General features: G+C 46.1%; 2 protein-coding genes and 1 long non-coding RNA gene across 4 annotated transcripts in view; 1 reads left to right on the top strand and 2 right to left on the bottom strand.

Moving 5' to 3' along the window:
• The window catches only part of PITPNC1 (phosphatidylinositol transfer protein cytoplasmic 1), a 257099-nt gene extending 252486 nt beyond the window's left edge, over positions 1-4613 (bottom strand). The window contains exon 1 of one of the 2 annotated variants that reach the window (XM_032320018.1): positions 3623-4613. In XM_032320018.1, coding sequence (XP_032175909.1) covers positions 3623-3670 — 48 coding nt within the window. In that variant the 5' untranslated portion in view covers positions 3671-4613. The remainder of the gene's footprint in view (positions 1-3622) is intronic. The other variant, XM_032320021.1, reaches the window with a different exon arrangement.
• A 4255-nt stretch (positions 4614-8868) lies between these two features.
• Positions 8869-15635, bottom strand: LOC116577168. The gene is made up of 4 exons (XR_004280429.1): positions 15550-15635; positions 15294-15389; positions 12168-12296; positions 8869-9212 (listed from the first exon to the last, which is right to left on the bottom strand). It is a non-coding gene; the product is annotated as an uncharacterized LOC116577168 (long non-coding RNA).
• Positions 15636-15698: 63 nt separating this feature from the next.
• Positions 15699-23085, top strand: part of PSMD12 (proteasome 26S subunit, non-ATPase 12) — a 29266-nt gene continuing 21879 nt past the window's right edge. The window contains exon 1 of the mRNA XM_032320017.1: positions 15699-15901. Within this exon, the coding sequence (XP_032175908.1) occupies positions 15740-15901 (162 nt within the window). The 5' untranslated portion in view covers positions 15699-15739. The remainder of the gene's footprint in view (positions 15902-23085) is intronic.

Here is a 23085-nt window from a genome sequence, read left to right on the forward strand (position 1 = left end):
CCTCCACTAGCTCTTCCAAGTCTAAAGTGAAAGAACCTACATGTCCAAATGTTCCAAATGCAGATGGCGACAACCATCTCTTTAGAGCCAACTATCAGCCCCCAGGAACCTTTACTGTTTAGAACTTCCCAATGAATGGGCCTATATTCAGTTCAGAGAGGACACTGAACATAAATGAAGAAACAGTTCCAATGAAGTTTTTTATTAAAATTAATCCGTGAGATGTTACCTCTTAAAATTCTTCATTCAGAAATTGTCTAAAAAAAAAAAAAAAAAAAAACAGAACAAAACAGAACACCAACACTCTGATCTAGACTGATCTAGACCGTGGTTGAGCTTTATTTTCTTTATGCCCCAACACTGCTCCTCTTTCCTGGAACTAGGGAACATTTTATGAGTTAAAATAAGGCCTAGAGAAATAGTAGAATCCAGTACCCTCTACAACAATTGAAAAGATCTTTGATTTTTCATTAAGTTGATAGTGTCAACTTTATTTTCAAGAACTGTTTTTTCCTTTTTCTGTATTAAATAATACCAGTGACAGGCAAGGACCAGTAGGAAGAAAACCAATGTGTTTTTACCATGGCTCTGGTTGTGGCTTGGCTACTAATTAGTTCTGTGACCTGGTGCACATGACTTAACCCTTCTGACTCAGTTTACACATCTGCAAAATGTGGATAACAGCGCATGAGTTCTCCTTACGCTCCCCCCCACCAGGAGGTAAACAAGATAAGGCCAGGGAAGAAGAATGGACACAGTGTTGGCTCTCTCACTAACCCTCTTCATTTTCAAAAATGTGGGCAATCCTGACTAACCATGGGGGTTTGACAGAAAAAAATTCCTGAAGTACTGTGTAGACAGAATCAGGGCCGAAGCAAATAATGCCTTGAAGCAAAAGCTAGGTTTCGAAGAAGAGTCTGCCTAAATTGATGGTAACCGTCTTCTTTGAAGACACTGTTAAGTTCCTTCCCAGTTTTTAATGTTAAGGATAGGGGCACCTGGGTGGCTCAGTTGGTTAAGTGTCTGTCTGCCTTTGGCTCAGGTCATGATCCCACAGTTCCTGGGATAAAGACCCACTTCAGGCTCCCTGCTCAGTAGGGAGCCTGCTTCTCCCTCTCGATCTGTGTGCGTGTGTACGCTTGCTCTATCACTGTCTCTCAAATAAATAAAATCTGTTTAAAAAAACAATGTTAAGGGCAGCAGGACACAGCTTAAGGGGGGGATGGTGGACACAGGGGATTTACTACCAGTCGGACTCCAGGAATCCAACCTCTAGTGCACGGGGTCAAGTTCCTCACCTATCACCTGGCTTGGAAAATCTGAAATCCTATCAGTTTGGAACCTCTATCAATCTAAACTGACCCCTGCTTCCCTAACCATGTGGAAAACTAACTTCAAAACATAACTTTTTAAGAAACTGAATCATGGGAGCACCTGGGTGGTTCAGTGCGTTAAGCCTCTGCCTTCGGCTGGGGTCATGATCTCAGGGTCCTGGGATCGAGCCCAGCATAGGCTCTCTACTCAGCGGGGAGCCTACCCCCCCCTTCCTCTCTGCTTACTTGTGATCTTTGTCTGTCAAATAAAACAAATAAAATCTTAAGAAAAAAAAAAGAAACTGAATCATGCTTTTAGTCCAAATGAATTACACATTAATTAAATCATAATTATACATTCTATTACATGCAGAGCCTGATTTCATTTGCCAATTAAGAAAGGGGGGGCGGGGGTCCTCCACCTGCACATTCGAAAGTGATTACTTCACCCTGAAGTGGTGGGTATTTTGGCAGCATAGATAAATAAATAAATACATTGCTTAAGACCTGTGCCTGAATGTTCAGGAAAGTCTATGAAGAAAACCAACTAGGAGAAAGAGAAGCAAAATATTTCGAACGTAGTAAGAAGATTCTAGAACTCGTTCTTTTCTTGACTCTCATCTCCGTTTGGGGGCGTTTCCTGCAATACCAACATTACTCCTGGATCCCAAACTCCTCTCAACAAATAAAGTCACTGGGGAGAGCCGAAGCGCACACACCTCCAGGCTGAACATCTAGGGCTCCGCTGCCCGGGGAGGGTCGGAAGAGCTCAACCTTTCCCGCAAGTACTCTGGTTAACCGGGGTCACTCATGTGCCTCCCCCACTGCCCTACACAGCTGCGTGCCCCTCCTCCACTTGATTCACATGGTCGGGGTGCACCCCCCAAACCTTAACGCCATCCACATGGAATCCATCCTTCAAGACTCTACTCCAGCGTCACCTCCTCAAACGCTGAACAAGCAGGAACCCTAAGATGACCATTCTGGAGGGGGTTGACCTTTCTCTTCCGTAGTCAGTGTTCCTGGGATGGATGTTTTGTCAACTCGGAACTACTCTGATCTTGCCTTGGATTGCCTTAACACCTGATCCAGGTAAGACAACCCACCCCCCGGGGGAGCACAGTCACTTTATCGGTTAAATACTCCGCCCCCCCCCAAAAGCACCTATCCCCTTCCATAAGGTAATGACTCAATACCATACCCGATAGATTAAATGCTCTGTATTTAAGCATAAACACTGTTTGGCTCGCCGGCTTCCTTGGCACACTAAACCACACTAGTAAGTTTCAAATTTCCCTGATTGGCTTCACGCTTCCTTGCTGTCCCTGGACAGGCGCTAAGCCATTGTGAAAGCACCAAAAAGGTAGGGAGGAGAGGGGTAAGAAGGGGAAGCCGGAGCCTGGATAGTCCTCACTGAGTCATCATTTCCTGAGTGATGGAGCTTGCTGCTTCGGGGGATCTGGAGAGGGGAACCGCAGCAGCGGGTGGAGGACGAGCCCCCGCCCCTCACCCCCCACCCCCCCGCGCCCGCCCTGCAGCGGGAGCACCCGGAGCCCGGGCCGGGCCCGCACCCACGTGCTGGAGCGCCCTCCTGTGGCCGCGCCGAAGTCCCCGCTGCTCCCGGCTCGCCCGCAGACCACGCTCCCCGCCGCTAAAGAAACAAGAGACGCAGAAAGTTTCCTAGCCAGGCGGTTTGCGAAAGGTCGAGGCCAGGTCTGGGAGCCTCTATGCGCGGGCGTGGCGGGAGCGGCGCCCAGGCTGGCGACGACCGCGAGAAGTCCGGGCCCAGGAGGACTCCCTTACGGCTCCGAGGTGCCCCCCAGCGGGGCTCGGGGCCTGGAGATCCTGAGGGCAAAGGCTTCTCCCGTACCCACACCTTACAGCAAAACGCGGGAGCGGAGCCAGGGCCCAAGCCAGGACGGGGTGCCTCTGTCCCCCACCCCCAAGCTACCAGTACACGCTTGGGGCGCCTGGGTTTGCCTTATTCATTTTATTAATTGGAGGGAGGGGCGCGCCAATTCCCTTTGGTGCATCCGGATCCCCAGGAATCAGGGCTCAGGGCGACCCCCAAGACTCCACCTAGAGTCTACCGCCCCACCCAACGCCGCCCTCCCCCGCTGGGGTGACAAGTGGAAACAGCAACTCCCCTCTTTCCTCCCCTCCAGCCTTCTGGCTTGGGAGGTAATGCTCCAGCAGGGTTTCCCTGCCGCCCGCAGAGGACCCGCCGACCTGGAGGCGGCAGCGGGGTACGCGGCGCCCTGAGGCTGGGGGCCGGGAGCGGGCGAGGCCGGGCCCGGCGCGGCGCTTACCTCGTCCACGGTGAGCGGCATGCAGATCCGGTATTCCTTCAGCAGCATGGTCCTGCCGGCCGCGCGCCCCCGGGGCGGGAAGCGGGGGGCGCCCCCCAAACCAACAAAGCTGCCGCCCAGGCGCAGGGCAGGGCGCCCGGAGCCCTGCGCTCGGAGCCGGCCGGCGAAGCAGCCCCGGCGGTGCGCTCAGCTCCTGTTTTCCTCCCCTCCGCCGGAGAGCATGTCAAGGTTCGGGTCCGGGTGTTCGGGGCTCCCCCGCCTTCTTCCTCGCGGAGCTCGGTCCTCCCGGAACGCGGTGTTGCAAAGTCAGGGAGGGACCAGGGAGGGAGGAGGGAGACCCGCTGGGAACCGCTCAGATCGGTAGCCCCGGGCGGTAGGAGCGGCCGCCGGATCAGGACATGCCCGCTGGCGGGCCGGGGAGATAAAAAGAGAGATTTCCGAAAATTAAAACGAATGCACAAAAGTCACCCGCTCGATCCGCCTCCGAAAGCAGACCTGAACCTGGCGACCCCCCCTTCTCCGGCGGGTCTGCCAATGCTAATGTCACCAGGAACACATTGCAGCCGGAGCTGGAGATGCTGACTTTCCAGACAAAGGCTCGATCGACTCCTCTCCCCGGGCGGTAAACAAGATTTCCTGCTCTTTTTAGGGCCGGTCCCCGAGGCGCTCCAGGGCTCGCAGCGGGAGAAAAAGGAAGCCGCCGCCGCTGCCGCCGCCCGGCTCAGTCGGGCTAGGGCCCGGGGTTCCTCCAACCTGGGCTCGCGGCGGCGAGGGGCGGGCGAGAGGAAGCTGGCGCCTTCCGCGCACGTCCCCTCCCCCGAGTCCCTCGGCTCCCCGCGCGCCGTGCGTGCCCGCGAGTTTGCAGCCACCGCGCCGGGGCCGGAGAGTCCGCGCGGAGCTGCAGTGTGCCTCGGGCCGGGGAGGTGGGTGCGGGAGGAGCGAGCGCCAGCGAGGCTGACATCAGCAGCGGCCGCGGTGGGGAGGGTAGCCCCATCCGGCCAATGGGGAAATGGCAAAGAATGTGGAGGATTTAAACAAAACAGCATGTCTCTCCCCGGCTCCTGCCAGACGGCAGGGCTGCCCCGGAGCCGAGCCCGGCCGGCCCTGGCGACGAGGATCGGGAAAGGGGGCTTCCCTGGCTCCTTTACCCTCGGAATCTGTTCTCTAGACGTTTCCTGGGTGCCAAGGGTGCTCTGCCCACCCCCCCCGCGTAGCTTCTGGTTTCCAGGTGCATCCTTGTTTCTTGACCTTTGGAGAAGGTCTTTACAGAGCGTTTTCACTTTGGTCCGGGGAGCACACCCAGTGCTGGAGAGGCGATGGGTTTTGGGTGCCTGAGACCCAACTCTTGCCTGGTTTCCTGACCGGTTTCGGAGAGCGAATCCTGGATAACTGGGAAGTGCCACAGCGTGGAAGAAAAGGAAGCCCCCCGACCAGAGGGAACGTGAGGCGGAGGTCGCCTTTCCAGCTCTCCTGGCCTGCTCTGCTGTCCGACCGCAGGCTTCTCGGGGCAGCAAAAGGACGTTTTCCTGTCAGCACTCCTAAGTTCAAAAAGTCACAGTGAAATGTCAATGAAAATGCCTGGAGTGTTGGTACTTCATCCATATTAAACAGATCCCTCATTTTAACCACAAGAGGCACATTCTTCAGTTACTCAGGAAGCTGCAAGTAACTGCTGAAGTCTGTTTTTCATTTGTCTGGTATTTTTAAGCTTGTTTTTCTGAAAAGTTGCTGGATGAAAAATGCCTCGTTTGCCTCTATGCAGAATAACCTGCAAACATCATCTTTTCTCAGAAAAATATGTGTGCGGTGCAGCCCTGCAGCTACTCATGGAGCTTGGATGGTGCTCCAGATGGTCTCGATATTATAGTATTTAAAATTATGATTAATAAAGAAATAACCAGTGGAACTCTGGTGGGCCGTGGCGAAAATCACGCAGATGGCTGGAGAGAATTTATAACTGTGTGAACATGATACAAAGCCTTACAGAAAAACAACTCCCTATATCCAGCTTATATTTTAGGGAAAACTATTCTCTAGATAAATGCTTCCCAGAGTTGGCTCAGAAATATTCACAGCAACTAATTAAAGCTAAACCGAATTCCTCGAGGTGGAAAAATCTAAATCTGACACTGTAGTGGTGAATAATAACACATTGAAAGCCTGTGATACGGAAAGAAGCTCAAGCTGTTTTTCCTTTTTTCCCTACTTCTTACTTGAAAACAAGTGTAGTGGTTTCGCTTTCTGGCGCCTGATCCTCCGCAAAGGCAGCTAGGCAATGCACTGGCTAAGCCACACATACACACGCACAGGACAGCAGAGCCCTGTGGATATATTCCTAGCTTCCTAGATGTTTCCCGACGTTGATTCTGTAACTGTGTTTACTGAAATTCTTATTGTGGTTGAGGAACTACCTCTCCTCATTTCCCAGATGGCAAATCAGGCTCTATGTGCTTCTCTCTTGACTCTGCTAGGCTGCCTAAACTTCCTTTTCATTGAGCCCATCCGCGTGCCTGGTCACATTAATCTTGTTCAAGCACAGCTCTAATCCTGCCACCTTTAAAACCTCACACTCATTCTCTGTGGCCTACTGAGCCAGTCAAAATTCCTTGGCAGGGAGATCAAGACTCTGAATGTACCTTTCCCCTGCTAGTATGTTACCTTTCCGCCCCCACCCTCACTGCAACCAGGTGAGACCAATCTGTTGGCGGGAGAAGGTTTCCACTTTACCCTTGACCCTTCTCCCGCCATTGCCTCCCCCGCTCCATTCCCCCAGGACACCATTTTTCAGCAATCTGTTTTTGGAAAAGTGATTTCTGATGGCAGTGTTGGAGGGGAGAGGACAGAAGGATACCAGAAGCAGGAGTATTAGAATACCATAGAAGACAAATGGGGAGGGTCTGCATTAAACTGCCCCGAAAGAAAAGACGATGAATTTTTTAAAGATTCGGTAAGGACTTGAGGACAGATTGGTTTTCACTACAACAACGCTTGGGGGAGGGGAGGGCAAAGGGAGAGCTTATTCATTCATAACTCATTCACACAAAGGGGAGAGAGCGCCATCTACTGGTCGAATGCGTGGCTTAAAGTGTTTGAAGTCCCCCCCCCCCCCCCCCCTTCAGCCAGAGTCTGGCAAGAATTGTTTCTTTTCAAGCAGTGGAATCTCCAATATCTACTTCCAAAGAGCTTTGAAGGTGCTGCTATTCATCATTAAGAAGAGTAGTAATGATCCATTAACAATGATATAATCCAGCTACTGATCATCACATATTTTAAAAATGGGCGTGGGGCGCAAAGGGCAAAAAGTTTGGGAAAAGTAGTTATCAGTGATGAATGATCCGAGCAGAAGGAAAAGAATATTAGCCTATACACGTCTGTGACAGCCGATACCGCCAGATAAGTGACGATCTGTGAAGGCAAGGATTCTCAGAAGGCGAGATGGGGGAGGTCCCCTTCAAAATCCATCATCTAAGGAGCTTTTTCTATCCATCGGTTTCACCTGGATTCTGATGATGCACCCATCCCCCCACACTGAAACCTCTTCTCCGTTTGTGTGAAAAAACTATGACCCACTCTGTGAGTAGCATCTGAAAGAAGCCTGTAACTGTGTTTACTGAAATTCTTATTGTGGTTGAGGAACTACCTCAATAGTCTTGGTGACTATTCAGATCCTGTTTCATTCCTAGAATATCCCTGGAATCTCTAAAATATTACAGTTCTTTCCATCTTCCTCTTTCCTGCTCACTGTGTATAAGGTCTGTGGGTTTGTCAAAGGCCACCGAAAGTCCCAACTCTTACACAGAGCTGTTCTAGACAACTCTTTACCTTTCTAGACAACCTGGAACACTTATCTGGACTACTCATTCTGGTTCCTGTTTGCATGCAAGTGTGACCTTTATTTAGAAAATGTGGTATATGGTGCTAAAATAGTCCCCCTGTTTTCTAATTGTAGACATGATTTTAAGCTTCCAGAGAAGACAGACCGTGTCCTCTCTGTATCATCGGGAAAATGTATCCTGGTATAGGGGTAGTGTAGGTACCCAATAAACATCTGTTAGGTGTATGTATATAATTAGTTTCAGGTTCTCAGTCTCAGAGCTACTAACACTTGGTGCCAGATAATTCACTTGTGGTCACTGTACTATGTTTAGCAGCATTCCTGATCTCTACCCACTAAATATCAGCACCCCCCCCAACACAGACACATACACTGCCAAATCCGGGGGTGCATAGGGAGGGATGAACTCCTACAGTGGAGAACCACTGTATTACTGTAACATTCATTACTTATCTAAATGTTTAGTTACTCCAAGAAGAAACTTTTGGAGACACTGACTTCCAACTCGTCAAAATTAGGTCTAAGGAGAGAAGGATAAAACTATTACATCACAGTGATATAAAGATGTGCCTTCTCATTCCCATGATCTGCCTTCCATGACCAAAGTAGCCCCTGTTGAAGGCTTGACTGTAACCTTGATCACTCGGTGAAGGTCATGTCTGCCAACTTTTTCACAAAGGAAGTTTTTTTACTTTTCTATTCTCTTTTCTTCGGAAGTGGGTCATTCTGTCCAGCCCACAATCCAGGGAAGGGAATTCAGCCTGCCTCCTGAGGAGAGAGTATCTACATATTCTCATACGTTATTCTGTGAGATTGTCCTCTTCTCCCTCATTTATTTATTCATTCAGTTATTTATTTATATCTGTTGGACTCATGCATATTTATTACACTTTGAATAACAAGTCAATACTCTGTTAGTTTTGTTGCTCAAATTGTTCCGGCTTTGGACACTGGAAGCTTTTGCAGGTTTCTTCTGGTGACCATGTCAATGCTCCCTTTTTAAGGGATATTTTTTGAAAACCAAATGTGATCCTTTGCAATTAACTTTTATTAAATATTATTTAATTCCAGCAAAGTCTGTGTGTGTGTGTGTGTGTGTGTGTGTGTGTGTGTTGTGTGTGTTTTAAACCCCTGGGTGTCTGACCTTGTTAGGTACTAAGCAAATGACATATTCATTCTTAATGCAACAACAAACAGAAAGTCCCAAGGCAATTCTTATGTGTAGACCCATTTATCAAGACTATTAAATACAAAGAATGCCTTTGATATATAATTGCTTGTAAGCTCATAAAATAAAAATTAATTGACAATGATGTGGTATAAATTGCTTCACACAGATAAAAAAACTTGGAAGTTCTGTGACCAAAGGTCTAGCTTTGTCCTTTTTTTTTTTAAACAAATAAGCTAGTAATAAATTTATCAAAGTTTTATTGTATTTTCTGTTTTTATAGAAATTGGCAAAACACTAGAATATTCTGAGATAAATTAGGAGACCATACGTAACCTATACTCACTGGAAACAAGTTTTAGTGATGAAAGAAGACACTGTCCTTGATCCTGAGTGTCCTTTAAAAGGAGGCACCTAAAAAAAAAGGGGGGGGACACCTGGGTGGCTCAGTTAATTAATCATATGCCTTCAGCCAGGGTCATGATCCCAGGGTCCTGGGATGGACCTATGCAGGGTTTTCTGCTCAGCAGGGATTCTGCTGCTCCTTCCGCCCAGCTGCTGCCTCTGTTTGTGCATGCTCTCTCTCTCTGACAAATAAATACATAAGTATTTACAAATAAATAAATAAAAGGAGGCACCTGTGCAATGATAACTGATTATAGCTACTTAATGCCAAAGCATATTTGACCTATTATCAACAAATGATAACACAGATCTGGAAATAGTGGGGGGTTTTTAAACATTTTATTTTTAAGTTATCTCTACCCCCAATGTGGGGCTCAAGGCAACAACCCCAAGATCAAGAGTCTCATACCCTCCTGACTGAGCCCACTGGGTTCCCCGGGAAATAGTATTTCTTAGCTATGCTGTACCGTAGAGATAGCATGATATTTGACTTTTTGTGGACTATTTTAAGTATTACCAGAGAGAAAAAAGGGAGTTATGTTTGCTAGTAAGCTTATGTAGTGGGGCACCTGGGTGGCTTCGTTGATTAAGCGGCTGCCTTCCCCTCAGGTTTTCATCTCTGGGTCTTGGGATTGACTCCCAGGTTGGGCTCCCTGCTCAGCAGGGAATCTGCTTCTCCCTCTTTCCCTCTCCTTCTGCTCCTCCCCACTGCTCTTTCTCGCTTTCTCGAATAAATAAATAAAATCTTTAAAAAAAAAAAAAAGTATGTACTAATAAGGGAAGAACTGATTTGTGTGTCTTTAATTTTCTATAAAATCATTAAGGTCCACACACACACACACACACACACACACAAAGAATATGTAGTCATTTATATCAAAAACCCTGTTTAACAATTGCTTAGGTGATTGTAATTGGGCTAACTAATGGCCCCCAGAGGTATCAGGTCCTAAACCCCAGAAACTGAAAATGTTATCTTATTAGAAAATGGATATTTGGGGGGGTTGCCTAACTGGCTCGGCCAGTAGGGCACGTGACTCTTGATCTTGTTTGGGTTGTGAGTTCGAGCCTCACATTGACTGTAGAGATTACTTAAGAATAAAAAGAAAGAAAAACAAACAAACAAACAAAGAGGGTGTTTGGAGATATGATGAAGTTAAAGACTTTGAGGGGCACCTGGGTGGCTCAGATGGTTAAGCGTTTGCCTTCAGCTTCGGTCATGGTCTCCAGGTCCTGGGATTGAGCCCCATGTCCGGCACCCAGCTCAGCGGGGAGTCTGCTCCTGCCTCTCCCTTGGCCTCTTCCCCTGCCTGTGCTCTCTCTGCCTCTCTCTCTCAAATGAATAAATAAAATCTTTTTTAAAAAATTAAAGACTTTGAGGGGTGCCTGGGTGGCTCAGTGAGCTAAAGCCTCTGCCTTCGGCTCAGGTCATGATCCCAGGGTCCTGGGATCGAGCCCCGCTTCGGGCTCTCTGCTCAGCAGGGAGCCTGCTTTCTCCTCTCTCTCTGCCTGCCTCTCTGCCTGCCTCTCTGCCTACTTGTGATCTCTGTCAAATAAATAAATAAAATCTTAAAAAAAAAATTGAAGACTTTGAAAAGAGAAAATTAATCTGGATTATCTGGATGGGCCCAAAATACAATCATTAGTGTACATAAGAGAAAGGCAAAGGAAGACTGATACACACAGAAGAGGAGAAAGCAATGTGACCGTGAGGGCAGAGATTGGCTTGATGAAGCTATGAGCCAAGGAACACTCACAAGCACTGGAAGCTGGAAGAGATAAGGAAGGGATTGTCCCCTAGAGACTCCCTGCCATACCTTGATTTCCGCCCAGTGATACCAACGTCAGACTTCTGGGCTCCAGATTGGGAGAGAATCAACCTCTGCAGTTTTGAGCCACTAAGTACATGATTATTTTTGACAGCAGCAAGAGAAGATGAACGCCATGATTCTTTTTATTCACTTGATATAATGGTACCTGATCTGAAATAATTCTAACACAAGTCCATGATCTACTCAAAAGATAAAATACATATAATTTTCTTTGTAAATGATTTACAACAGACTTGAAAATACCAAGTTCTCCCATTGCCTTTATTTTCTTTTTTTTCTTTCTTTCTTTTTTTTTTTTTTTTTAAAGATTTTACTTATTTATTTAACAGGAAGAGAGATCACAAGCAGGCAGAGAGGCAGGCCGAGAGAGAGAGGAGGAAGCAGGCTCCCTGCTGAGCAGAGAGCCCGATGCGGGGCTCGATTCCAGGACCCTGAGATCATGACCTGAGCCGAAGGCAGAGGCTTAACCTACTGAGCCACCCAGGCGCCCTGCATTTATTTTCTTTTTAAGTTTTTATTTATTTAAGTAATCTGCACGCTGACCGTGGGGCTCAAACTCATGACTCCAAGATCAAGAGTGGAATTCCCCTCCCACAGCCAGCCAGGGCCCCTCTCACGGCCTTTAAAAGAAGCCATTTATAAAAACAAGTGTTTCACACACATTTCAGGAACATTTCTGTAATGTAAGCCTCTTGGCTTTCGATGCAATCAATATGTTAAGGACTCCTAAATTCAAACCTCTAGCCCAAAGGACTCCTCTTAATTTGACGCCTGTATATGCATTTGCCTTTTCAGTATTGTCACTGGACACCCAGTAGGGCCCTCGAACTTAACATAGCCAAAACTGGGCTTCTGTCCTGTTCTGTCCGATTTGCTTATCCCTAAACTTCTCCTTCTTGGTCAATGGCAACCCCATCTTTCCAGACACTCGGCCAAAAATCTTGTGGACATATTTGACCTCTCTCTACCCCCACGGTCAATAGCAAATCTGATCTTGGCTCTATCTTCAGGTTATCTCCAGGATCTAGCCCTTTCTCGTACCTTCGTCCAAGCCCCCATCATTTTCCTCCTAAATTATTGCAATAACTTCCCAGCTTCTGTTCAACCTAGTCACCACACAGCAGCCAGAATGATCCACTGTGTAAGTCAGCTCATGCTGCTCCTTTGCCTAAAACCCCTGCTGGCTTCCTATTTTATTCAGATTAAAAACCAAGCCTTTATAACGGTCAAAACTTCATCTCCTGCAACTCTTGCCCTCACTCATTCTGGTCTTCAGACAAGCTGGGGTGATCTGATTGCTCTCACCTTAGGGTTCGTGCTCTCGCCTCCACCAGCAATCTTCTTCCCCTATCTGCAAGACTCAGTTCCTGGAGTCTTGCTCAGACTGTGAAGCATGTCATGCTTGGTCTCAGGGTTGGGAGTTCGAGCCCCAGGCTGGGGGTAGAGATTACATAGGGAAAAAAAAAAAATCCTCTTATTTACTGCAGGTCTTGGCTCACTAGTCGGCCTTCCCTGATCACATCCCACTCACCATCACCCCAGCTCCCTATTTACAAGTTTATTTTCTGCCGCTTCCCGAACCCCCATTCGAATGTTCACAAAGGTGGGAACTTTGGGTCCAATGTGTGCATGGTCAATAAGTTGAACGCCAAATATGAAAACAAACATAGTCGTTAATATAGAGACCCACGAGTTCAAATAATTAGCATCATGATATACATTACCATCTTTTTTTCAATCAGTATTTCTCTCTGTTGTGGAGAACAGACCTCTGTGCTCTGGAGCAGTAACTCGAAGACAGAGTTTGGGCTTACAGAAGGAAGAGAGTTTATTACTTTGCCTGGCAATGGAGGCTGCAGCCGACTAATGGCTCCAAAGACTGCAAGCCTGCCTGGGGTATAAAGGCTGAGGGGTTTTATAGGAAAATACAGGATCGGGGCGGTTTTGATAGGAATCTGGTCCATGCTGCCAGCTGGGTAGGTCACGTCTTCAAGGTGGTCTCATGACCAGCGCTGGCACTGGCCATGAGTCTGTTACTAAGTATACATTGAGGTCAGCAGGATGTCAATACTGGTAAGGAATTCCTGGAACAAAGGATTCTACAGAAAGACAAATGAAGGGGAAGGGGAGGAGGAGGCTTCAAGAATGAGGAAGAAAAAAATTCGTTCAGTTTAAAAAGCATGTCCATCTTTTCTTCTTTCATTTCATTGTTACTCATTTTTAAGTCATCTCTACTGTCCAAGTGAGGCTTGAACTCGTGACCCCAGTCTTTTTTATTTTTTATATCTCTCAGCCCAACATGGGGCTTGAACTCTGGACCTCGACTGAGGACTGCAGACTGGGGACTGAGCCAGCCAGATGCCCCAATCTATCTTTACATTTTTATAAAGGTTTCGTTTCTACCTTTCAGATTCCTTCTTCTTCTTCTTTTTTTTTTTTTTTTAAAGATTTTATTTATTTATTTGTCAGACAGAGATCACAAGTAGGCAGAGAGGCAGGCAGAGAGAGAGAGGAGGAAGCAGGCTCCCCAATGAGCAGAGAGCTTGATGCAGGGCTCGATTCCAGGACTCTGGGATCATGACCGGAGCTGAAGGCAGAGGCTTTAACCCACTGAGCCACCCAGGCGCCTGTCTAACTCCATTTCACATATGCTAAGCTCTTTTCTGATGTTTTAATATACACTAAATTTTTTTTTTAAGATTCATTTATCTGAGAGAGAAAGCACACGTGTGTGAGAGGCGGGTAGGAGGGGCAGAGGGAGAGAATCTCAAGAAGACTTCCCACTTAGTATGGAGCCCAACCTGGTGCTGGATCTCACGACCCCAAGATCATGACTGGAACATAAATCAAAAGTGGGACGCTCAGGGGCGCCTGGGTGGCTCAGTGGGTTAAAGCCTCTGCCTTTGGCTCAGGTCATGGTCCTAGGGTCCTGGGATCGAGCCCCACATCGGGCTCTCTGCTCGGCAGGGAGCCTACTTCCTCCTCTCTCTCTCTCTCTCTCTGCCTACCTGTGATCTCTATCTGTCAAACAAATAAATAAATAAAAAGTGGGACACTCAAACAACTGCACCCCCAAGGCACCCCAGCACCAAAAATTTCTAAGAATTCTCCTATGTGAGAAACAATGGAAGACTGTACTTTCATATAGACAGAACTTTACTAAGAAGTTGTACACCAGTTTGGAAAAATCATGCCACCCACAGTGAGCCCTTATGATGCATGGGGAACCAATGAAAACATACCTATTGCAGATTTTGCTTTGTTGTTATATACATGTATAAGCAAATGACTACTTTTTGTTATCTCCTACGGTAGACAAATTTAGCCTTTATATTTTGAAGTTTTATTTATTTATTTACTTAAGTAATCTCTACACTCAAGGTGGGACTGGAACTCACTACCCTGAGATCAAGAGTTGCATGCTCCTTGGACTGTGCCAGCCAGGCACTTCTTACCTTTGTATTTTCACATGCATATTCTTCTGCTGTTTTGCAGTGCTTCTCCTTCACATCACAACATCACAGCTAGGATGTTTTGTTCTTGTTTTTAATTATGTGTGCAGATGGGTTATAGCATCCATGACTTTGATTACAGGACAGTAAAAACAAACCACCACCACCACAAAACAAGGTCTATTCAGCATTTGGAAAGGGATGCTGGTGCTGATTAAATTCACTAACAGGTAGACCGTTCCAAGATTTCCCATTTGCATGGGAGGCTACTGCTGACAGTTTGACCTCACTTTCTTTTTTTTTTTTTTTTTAAGATTTTATTTATTTATCAGAGAGAGAGGGGGAGAGAGCGAGCACAGGCAGACAGAATGGCAGGCAGAGGCAGAGGGAGAAGCAGGCTCCCTGCTGAGCAAGGAGCCCGATGCGGGGCTCGATTCCAGGACGCTGGGATCATGACCCGAGCCGAAGGCAGCTGCTTAACCAACTGAGCCACCCAGGCGTCCCTTGACCTCACTTTCAAACATCCTCAACTTTTTTTTTTTTTAAGATTTTATTTATTTATTTATTTGACAGAGATCACAAGTAGGCAGAGAGGCAGGCAGAGAGAGAGAGAGAGGGGAAAGCAGGCTCCCTGCTGAGCAGAGAGCCCGATGTGGGGCTCGACCTGGGGACCCTCAGATCATGCCCTGAGCCAGAGGCAGAGGCTTTAACCCACTGTGCCACCGAGGTGCCCCTTCACCCTAAACTTTTTAATACGGACCCAGATGGTGCTAACGATAATGAAAACTTGTACGGTCCTTAAAAATTGAAATAACCTCGCATATACATGAACTCGCTTGATGCTCACCAGAGTCCTACAGAGAAAGCCAATAACATGTCTTTCTAAAGATTCTTCTTATTCACATAGCGGATTATGGTAAAAATGAAAACAAACAAACAAACAAAAAATACTTGTTTTATCACCGAACCGCTGTCATACCTTCTCTCTGAGGTCTGAGAGGTGCCACACATTAAACCACCAAGACTTTCAACCAGATGAAACTTTAGAACTTCTCTCTTTAGGGTTTATTTCAGCCTGCCCATGCAGAGATGAGAACAGTGAGATCCAACAAAAGTTAAGCAACTTGACTACAGTTCTGAGAAATAATATTTCAAAGCAGGAATGTAAGACTGTACGGGGCGATCTATTCTGTGACACTAGTTTTCCTCACCGCAAATCTGGGACAAAAACTCACCGAGACAAAACCGGACGTGAGCAGCAGCGGCGAGGGTGAGCCCCCGCCCCAACCCCGCCCCCTAACCCCGCCTCCCAGGGCTGCCCGCGGCAGTGCCCGACTGGCGGCCAGCGCAGGGGGCCTCGTGGGGTCCTTCGCGCGGGCTCCCGACGCGCTGCCTGAGCGGGTGCGCAGGCGGCTTCCGGTGTGGATGACGAGTGGTGGCCGAAGCAGGGGGACATCTAGGGACGTTCAGGCAGGGACCATGGCGGACGGCGGCTCGGAGCGGGCTGATGGGCGCATCGTCAAGATGGAGGTGGACTACAGCGCCACGGTGGATCAGCGACTGCCGGAGTGCGAGAAGCTGGCCAAGGTGAGGGGAGGCCGGCTGGCTGTTGGCGGGCGCCAAGGGCTGAGTCACGGCGCGGAGCTTGCTTAGGCCTCAGGGGGCCTGCTGGTTGGAGGGCGCATCCCCCACTGCCTGCCGAGCCCGAGTTGGGCCTGCTTGAGTAGCAGATCCCAGGTCCGCTCCGCAGCGGGAGTATGCTAGTGCATACAGCTTCCCAAACCCTCCCCAGGAGAGATGGCCACTTCCCGGAGGAGTTGGGGCCCCATAGTACTTTTTGCTTTTTCTTGGTACTGTGTAACGTTTATTTTAGTAGTTTCCCAGGCTTTCAGGCCGCTTTAGCGTTCAGGCTAGATGAGAGAGTTGAGTTCTAATGCTCTTGCTGAATCAAATTTGTGTTAAGTTCTTTATGGATCATGGGATGTTCCTGGCTTTTGGCCAGGAGAAGGGGTAGTAAAATGATAGGACGAGGGTGATTAGCTCAGGAGTCCTGCCATTAAGAAGTTCGTATACATCACGAATTAGACAAGTCAGGCAGGGTGATGAGTGTCACACAGGTATAAGCGTGCCATTAGAACACAGAGAAGGAAGCTGTTCTTTCTTACTGGTGGGATAAGGCAAGGTTTTACAGAGAAGTTGATGTTTTATTGGGCCTTAAAGAAGATTGGGATAGGGAGGAATCGTCCCAGGAACGGGAACTGCAGAAATAAAGACAGTCACAGAGGTGCAGAATAACCTCATTAGGGGAGGTCGTGAACCGTGGTTTAGCCCAACTGCTTATCTCCCCTGGAACAGAAATTTAACTTGATCCTAACATTTATTCCCCCCACCATGTGCCAGGGAACTTTATGTATCATTTTACATAGAGAGAAACCAAGGTGGGGAGTTTCTTGTGGAATGTTATGGTTAGTAATATCACAGGGGGTTCAAAACTAGGTTTGTCTGACTACGGTTTGGATGGTTATTAAATCCACTCCCATCATGGGCTGTTGCCAAGAATCCTTACGCTCAGACCTCATTAAATTTCTTGATCAATCCAGCCACAAATATTTACTGCTATTCACCTGGGATGCATGTACTAATAGAGTTGTTTTTGTCCCTTAAGATACTTACTGCATAAATGTACTTAAGTATACTAAATTCAGGGACAGGAGGAGCATCAAGTATTTCACAGTAATGTTTCCTAGAAACCTTTTCAGTACTTCCCTTTTTTCTGATAAAGGATTTTTTTTTAAAGATTTTTATTTATTTATATGACAGACAGAGATCACAAGTAGGCAGAGAGGCAGGCAGAGAGAGAGGAGGAAGCAGGCTCCCGCTGAGCAGAGAGCCTGATGCGGGGCTCCATCCCAGGACTCTGGTATCATGACCCGAGCCAAAGGCAGAGGCTTTAACCCACTGAGCCACCCAGGCGCCCCTCTGATAAAGGATTTAATAGAGCTTTACAAAAGACAGGGATAGGGAAAGATGATACATCTGAATTTCTTAACTTCAGTACACTTGTTGGAGGGGTGCCATAAATTCATCTCTGTACTTACTGGCAGCTAGTGTGAAGAAACATCATGTATATAAGGGTTGGGAAACACCTGTAGTGCCAGACAGATAACAATCGCTGGCATTTAGTGAGTTCTTTCTACAGTGCCACTCTTCTGAGTGCTTACATGCATTAGTTCGTTCTGTCCTCGCCTTAGCCCCACGTGATAGGTACTGTTCTTCTTATTTTACTGACGTGAAAACAGTTTAAGAGAAGTTGAGTCACGTGCTCCGAGGTCTTACAGCTAGTAAAGTGGTGGGGCCAGGATGCAAACCAAGCAGACTGATTTTGGAGCTTGAGCTCCCACCATGCTTTCCTGCCTAGTGAGCCAAGTGTACTGAAAACCTGAATTTCTGAGCACCTGTCTAGGGAAAGGGGGCATTAATCTTCACCTCCGTTAATCTTTGCCTATTGGGGATGAAGGCCAAGCCTGTCAACTCTTCTAATTTGAGGAAGAAATGAGGAATATGGAGTTTTTTATATGAATTGCCTCAATATTTAGAAACTGGACACAAATCTGTTTTTAAACACATTTGAGCCAATACCACATAGATTAAACAAAACATACATACAGGCCAAAGTCACCCCCTGAACCACCACTTTGGAAGTCATAGATTGCTAGTGTCCAAAGGAAGAAACCATTTGCTTTAAAGAAGGACAACTATTTCTAAAACAGACCTGGGAGAAAAAAATCTTGCCTTGACTGATTTCTTCTAATAGCCTACTGTCTGTAGTCAGTGCTAGATATGGTGGGTGGGGACTGTGAAGATTATCATTAGACAAAGCTCTTGCCCTCAGATAGCTTATAGGCCTGTAAGGAAAAAAAAATTCACTGTTACAGTTGTAGTAATTGTATGTATGGCATTTATGTAAGACATTGTGGTTAGTTCAGGATGATTGAAAAGACTTAGAAACTCAGATGACTTCTTAGGTGTAAGATTGGTAACAGAAACGTTTAGAACAGGGAGTGTTGGGGCCTCTTAAACTAGATAAGGGGCACCTCGGTGGTTCAGTGGGTTAAGCCTCTGCCTTCAGCTCAGGTCATGATCTCAGGGTCCTGGGATCAAGCCCTGCATCGGACTCTCTGCTCAGCGGGGAGCCTGCTTCTCCCTCTCTCTCTGCCTGCCTCTGTGCCTACTTGTGATCTCTGTCTGTCAAATAAATAAATAAAATCTTAAAAATAAAAAACCAAAACTAGGTAAAATTAAAGCCATTGGATTTTTTTAAAGCCATTTAAAGCCAAAACAAGGCACAGTTATGGATTATTTTTGTGAAGGAGGCAGGTGGAGGGCTTGGATGGCAGGGTATAAGTGTTTTTATTTTTTAATGCAAACTACAATTTTCAGGTTTTGGATTAGATGGTTATCTTACCATCTAGTTAATATATTTTTTTAAGATTTGTTTCTTTGTTTTGTCTTTTATTTTTTTAAGAGGTTTTATTTATTTATTTGACAAAGAGTGAGGGCGCGTTTGTGAGTGCAGGTGCACAAGCAGGGAGAGTGGCAGGCAGCGGCAGCGGGAGCGGGAGAAGCAGGCTCCCCCTGAGCAGAGAGCGCGAGGCGGGACTCAATCCCAGGACCCTGGGATCTTGACCTGAGCTGAAGGCAGATGCCTAACCAACTGAGCCACCCAGGGGCCCATGTAGAACACTTCAGCATATGTTCTTCAGTTTTGTACTTTGAGCCTATCAATAAAACTAAAGAAAATTTTACTGTTTTTACTTTACTTGTTTGAAAACTAAGGTTCTTGCAGCTTAAGTGGTTTATCCAAGGTCTGCAGCCAGGCCAGATCAGGCTCAGGTCTCTTGGCAGCAGGTAGTGTTTTTTATGCTACATCCTACAACCTCTTTACGAGACTTACCTTTGTACTTAATTTCCTTAAGACATTTTTTATTTTATTTATTTTTTTATTTTCTTTTTAACCCACTGAGCCACCCAGGCGCCCCAGTGTACATATATTTTTTAAAAATACTTGTTTATTTGGGAGAGAGAATGCACACAAGCAGGGCAAGGGGCAGAGGGAGAGAGGGAAGCAGACTCCCCACTGAGCAGCCACCTGGATGCAGGGCTCGATCTGAGGACCCTGGGATCATAACCTGAACTGAAGGCAGACGCTTGACTGAGTCACCCAGGCACCCCTGCCGTGTACTTTCTATGTAATGTTAGCTGTTGTGATGATGATAATATATTCCAGGCATATCTTCCTAGGTATTGCTTTAATCCTTACAGCAACTCTGTGGGGCAGGAATTATTATTACGCTCAATTCACTGAAAAGAAAATTAAGAGTCAGAAAGGGTAATTGTCTTGCCCAAGGTAACACAGTGGTAGATACAGCATTTAGACCCAAGCAGTCTGGCTACAGAGCCTGTGTTTTTAACCATTACATTCTGACGCCTCTGTGATTGGTATTTGAGTTTGGTAATATAATAAGAGTGATACTAGTTCATGGTAACTAGTTCGTGGTTCGTGCTTCATCCTGGTAACGGTTAGTGCTTCACCCTTGTATTAATTTAAAGAAGGCCTTTTCTGAACTGTAACTGTGTAGTACTTAGCAGTTCTTAATACACAGGAGGATCACGACCACCTTCTTGATTATGGTTTTTTGGTATGTGGATATTTGGGGATTATTTACATTCTTGAATTGAATATATCCTTTGGTTCTCCTTCTTCATGTCTTTCATTTGGTTAGCTACAGCCTCTTCTCAAGGTTAACGTAAAAAATAAAGAGGAGGTGAAGTGTAAAACAGTTAACAGCTTGGACAAAAAGATCCCTTTATGAAATAGGTCATTTGGGGCACCTGGGTGGCTCAGTGGGTTAGCCCTCTGCCTTCGGCTCAGGTCATGATCTCAGGGTCCTGGGTCAAGCTCTCTGCTTAGTGGGGAGCCTGAAAAAGAAAGAAAGAAAAAATAAATAAATAGGTCATGTGAAACCATTGGATTGGCATTAAATTTCAGGTCTTGGCCTTTTTCTTACTTATTTTTGTTGTTTAACAAAAGATTAAAAGATTGGATCATTAAATTCAATTGATTAAATCCATTGATTTTTTTTTAAAATCCATTGATTTAATGATCAAAAAAATTGGATCATTAAAAGATTGGATCCATTTAAGAGTTAAAGGACACAAACGTACAGGACTCACAGATACCCAACATGTATTGATGTTAAACAAACTCTTTAGTCATTTACCTCATTTACAAAGATGATTTTAATGGGGAAAATGAGGCACAATGAGACAAAATGAGACACCGCTCCAATGAGTTGTTTTTTGTTTTTTGTTTTTTTAAGATTTTATTTATTTGACAGAGATCACAAGTACACAGAGAGGCAGGCAGAGAGAGAGGGCGAAGCAGGCTCCCCTGCTAAGCAGAGAGCCGGATCCCAGGACCCTGGGATCACGACCCAAGCCAAAGGCAGAGGCTTTAACCCACTGAGCCACCCAGGCACCCCTAACGAGTTGGTTTTGATAGCTCTGACCATCTCACTCCTCTGAGTTGAAAAGCAAGATCAAGGAGGTGGAATTTAAAGAAGTATGAAAGATGGGGCGCCTGGGTGGCTCAGTGGTTTGGGCTGCTGCCTTCGGCTCGGGCATGATGTCAGGGTCCTGGGATCGAGCCCCGCATCGGGCTCCCTGCTCCGCAGGAAGCCTGCTTCCCTCTCTCTCTCTCTCTCTCTCTCTCTGCCTGCCTCTCTGCCTACTTGTGATCTCTGTCTGTCAAATAAAATAAATAAAATCTTTAAAAAAAAAAAAAAAATAAAGAAGTATGAAAGAAAGGAAGGTGGTTAGCCATAGCATTGAACATGGAAAAATGAGAGAAAAAAGTGGAATGATGAGAAAATAGGGAGTTGTATTTAATGAAGTTGATGGTAGTGTCCCTCAAATAGCACTGAGTTGCCAGCCATGTAACTTGTCACATCCTACTTAGTGTGACAGTAAAATCAGGAATTCTAAGCCATTAAGGTCATCTATAGTTCTGGTCATCTTCAGTGCATACTTTGTACAAGTTGGTGCATGGGAAATGATCAAATATGGTCCAGACCTGGAGGAAATTATAGGCCACTTAGGAGGCGCGACATGCGTATTAATAGCTGGTGCAAGGGATAAAGGGATGTCCCATAATGTCTCCAGAAGCAACATGATGTGCTTTGGCAGGGACGGAGCACTGAGCTGCAGTGGGAATAGTATAGTGTAGTCCCTGCGCTTAACAGAATTTACATCCTAATGAGATAAGGAAGACAGTGTTAAAATAGAGCAGAGTTTGGAGTCATTACAAAGCAGAAAGTCAGTGGACTTGTGAGTAAAAGAAGAAGTGCTAAATACTGACTATGGGGAGTTATTTAAGAATGCTTTCCCGAGAAGGTGATGGCTGATGTTTTGTTGGTACCTAATAGCCCAGGGATCTAGACTGGTATGTGATTCCTTCACAAGCAGAGGGCCCTTCTTTAAAACCCAAACTCTGGGTGTGCCTGAGTGGCTCAGTCAGTTAAGTGTTTGCCTTTGCCTCAGGTCATGATGCTGGGGTTCTGGGATTGAGCCTGCATTGGGCCCTCCACTCAGCAGTAAGTCTGTTTCTCTTTCTTTCTCGCACTCTAATCTCTCTCACTTTCTCTCTCAAATAAAATCTTCAGAAAAAATACTTCTGAATTAAAATACCATAAACTATACTTTGTCGATTATAGTCACATGACTAATAGTAATTGCAAAAGTGACAGGTAACCATTAACAGTATTTTGCATTTTAACTATTTTTGCACTCCATTTGTTGCCAGATAGTAACCATTTCCCGGAATAGAAATTACTTTGATGGAAGCAAAGGTGTGATTTAAACTAGTTACGGTTTGGAGTTGTGGAGGGAACACTGGACCAGGAGGCAAGATCCCTGGGTTTTGGTTCTGCTGATAAGTTTTGTGGCTGAGCTGTTTAGTCCTTAGTCTTTATACTCTAAAATGAGATGATCCGATTAAATAATCTGAAGCAGTCTTTGTAGTTCTAAGATTCTTTGATTTTTTTTTTTCTAAAGATTTATTTGTTTGACACAGACACAGCAAGAGAGGGAACACAAGCAAGGGGGGTGGGAGAGGGAGAAGCAGGCTTCCTGCTGAGCAGGGAGCCCAATGTGGGGCTCCATCCCAGGACCCTGGGATCATGACCCGAGCCAAAGGCAGATGCTTAATGACTCAGCCACCCAGACACCCCGATTCTTTGATCTTTTATGATTTATTAGTCTTTAACTTTGAAGAATTTGTGGATTTGTTCTTTGTTTTTTTCCTCTGATGGACATTTAGTCAGCATTTATCATACACATGAATCTAGAGAGTACGCAGAACTGATGTTCCCACTTTGCCTTGTTACAGTGCTTGTAATCATACATGTTTCAGATTTAATTACAGTAGTCATACAGATTTCAGAGTTAAAGTTCAAATAATGGCTGCACAGTACATACTCTGTGCTCCATAGACAATTCATGGAGTTTTGGAAATGGAAAATATGGAAAGAGTATTTTGAAAAGTCCAAACACTATTTGTGTCCTTAATTCAAAAACTATTTGTTTCTCTCATCAATAAAAGAGTAATACTCAGGGGCACCTGGGTGGCTCAGTGGGTTAAAGCCTCTGCCTTCAGCTCAGGTCATGATCCCAGGGTCATGAGCCCCACATCCGGCTCTCTGCTCAGCAGGGAG

The sequence above is a fragment of the Mustela erminea genome, chromosome 18, assembly GCF_009829155.1.
Source record: "Mustela erminea isolate mMusErm1 chromosome 18, mMusErm1.Pri, whole genome shotgun sequence".
Lineage (NCBI taxonomy): Eukaryota > Metazoa > Chordata > Mammalia > Carnivora > Mustelidae > Mustela > Mustela erminea.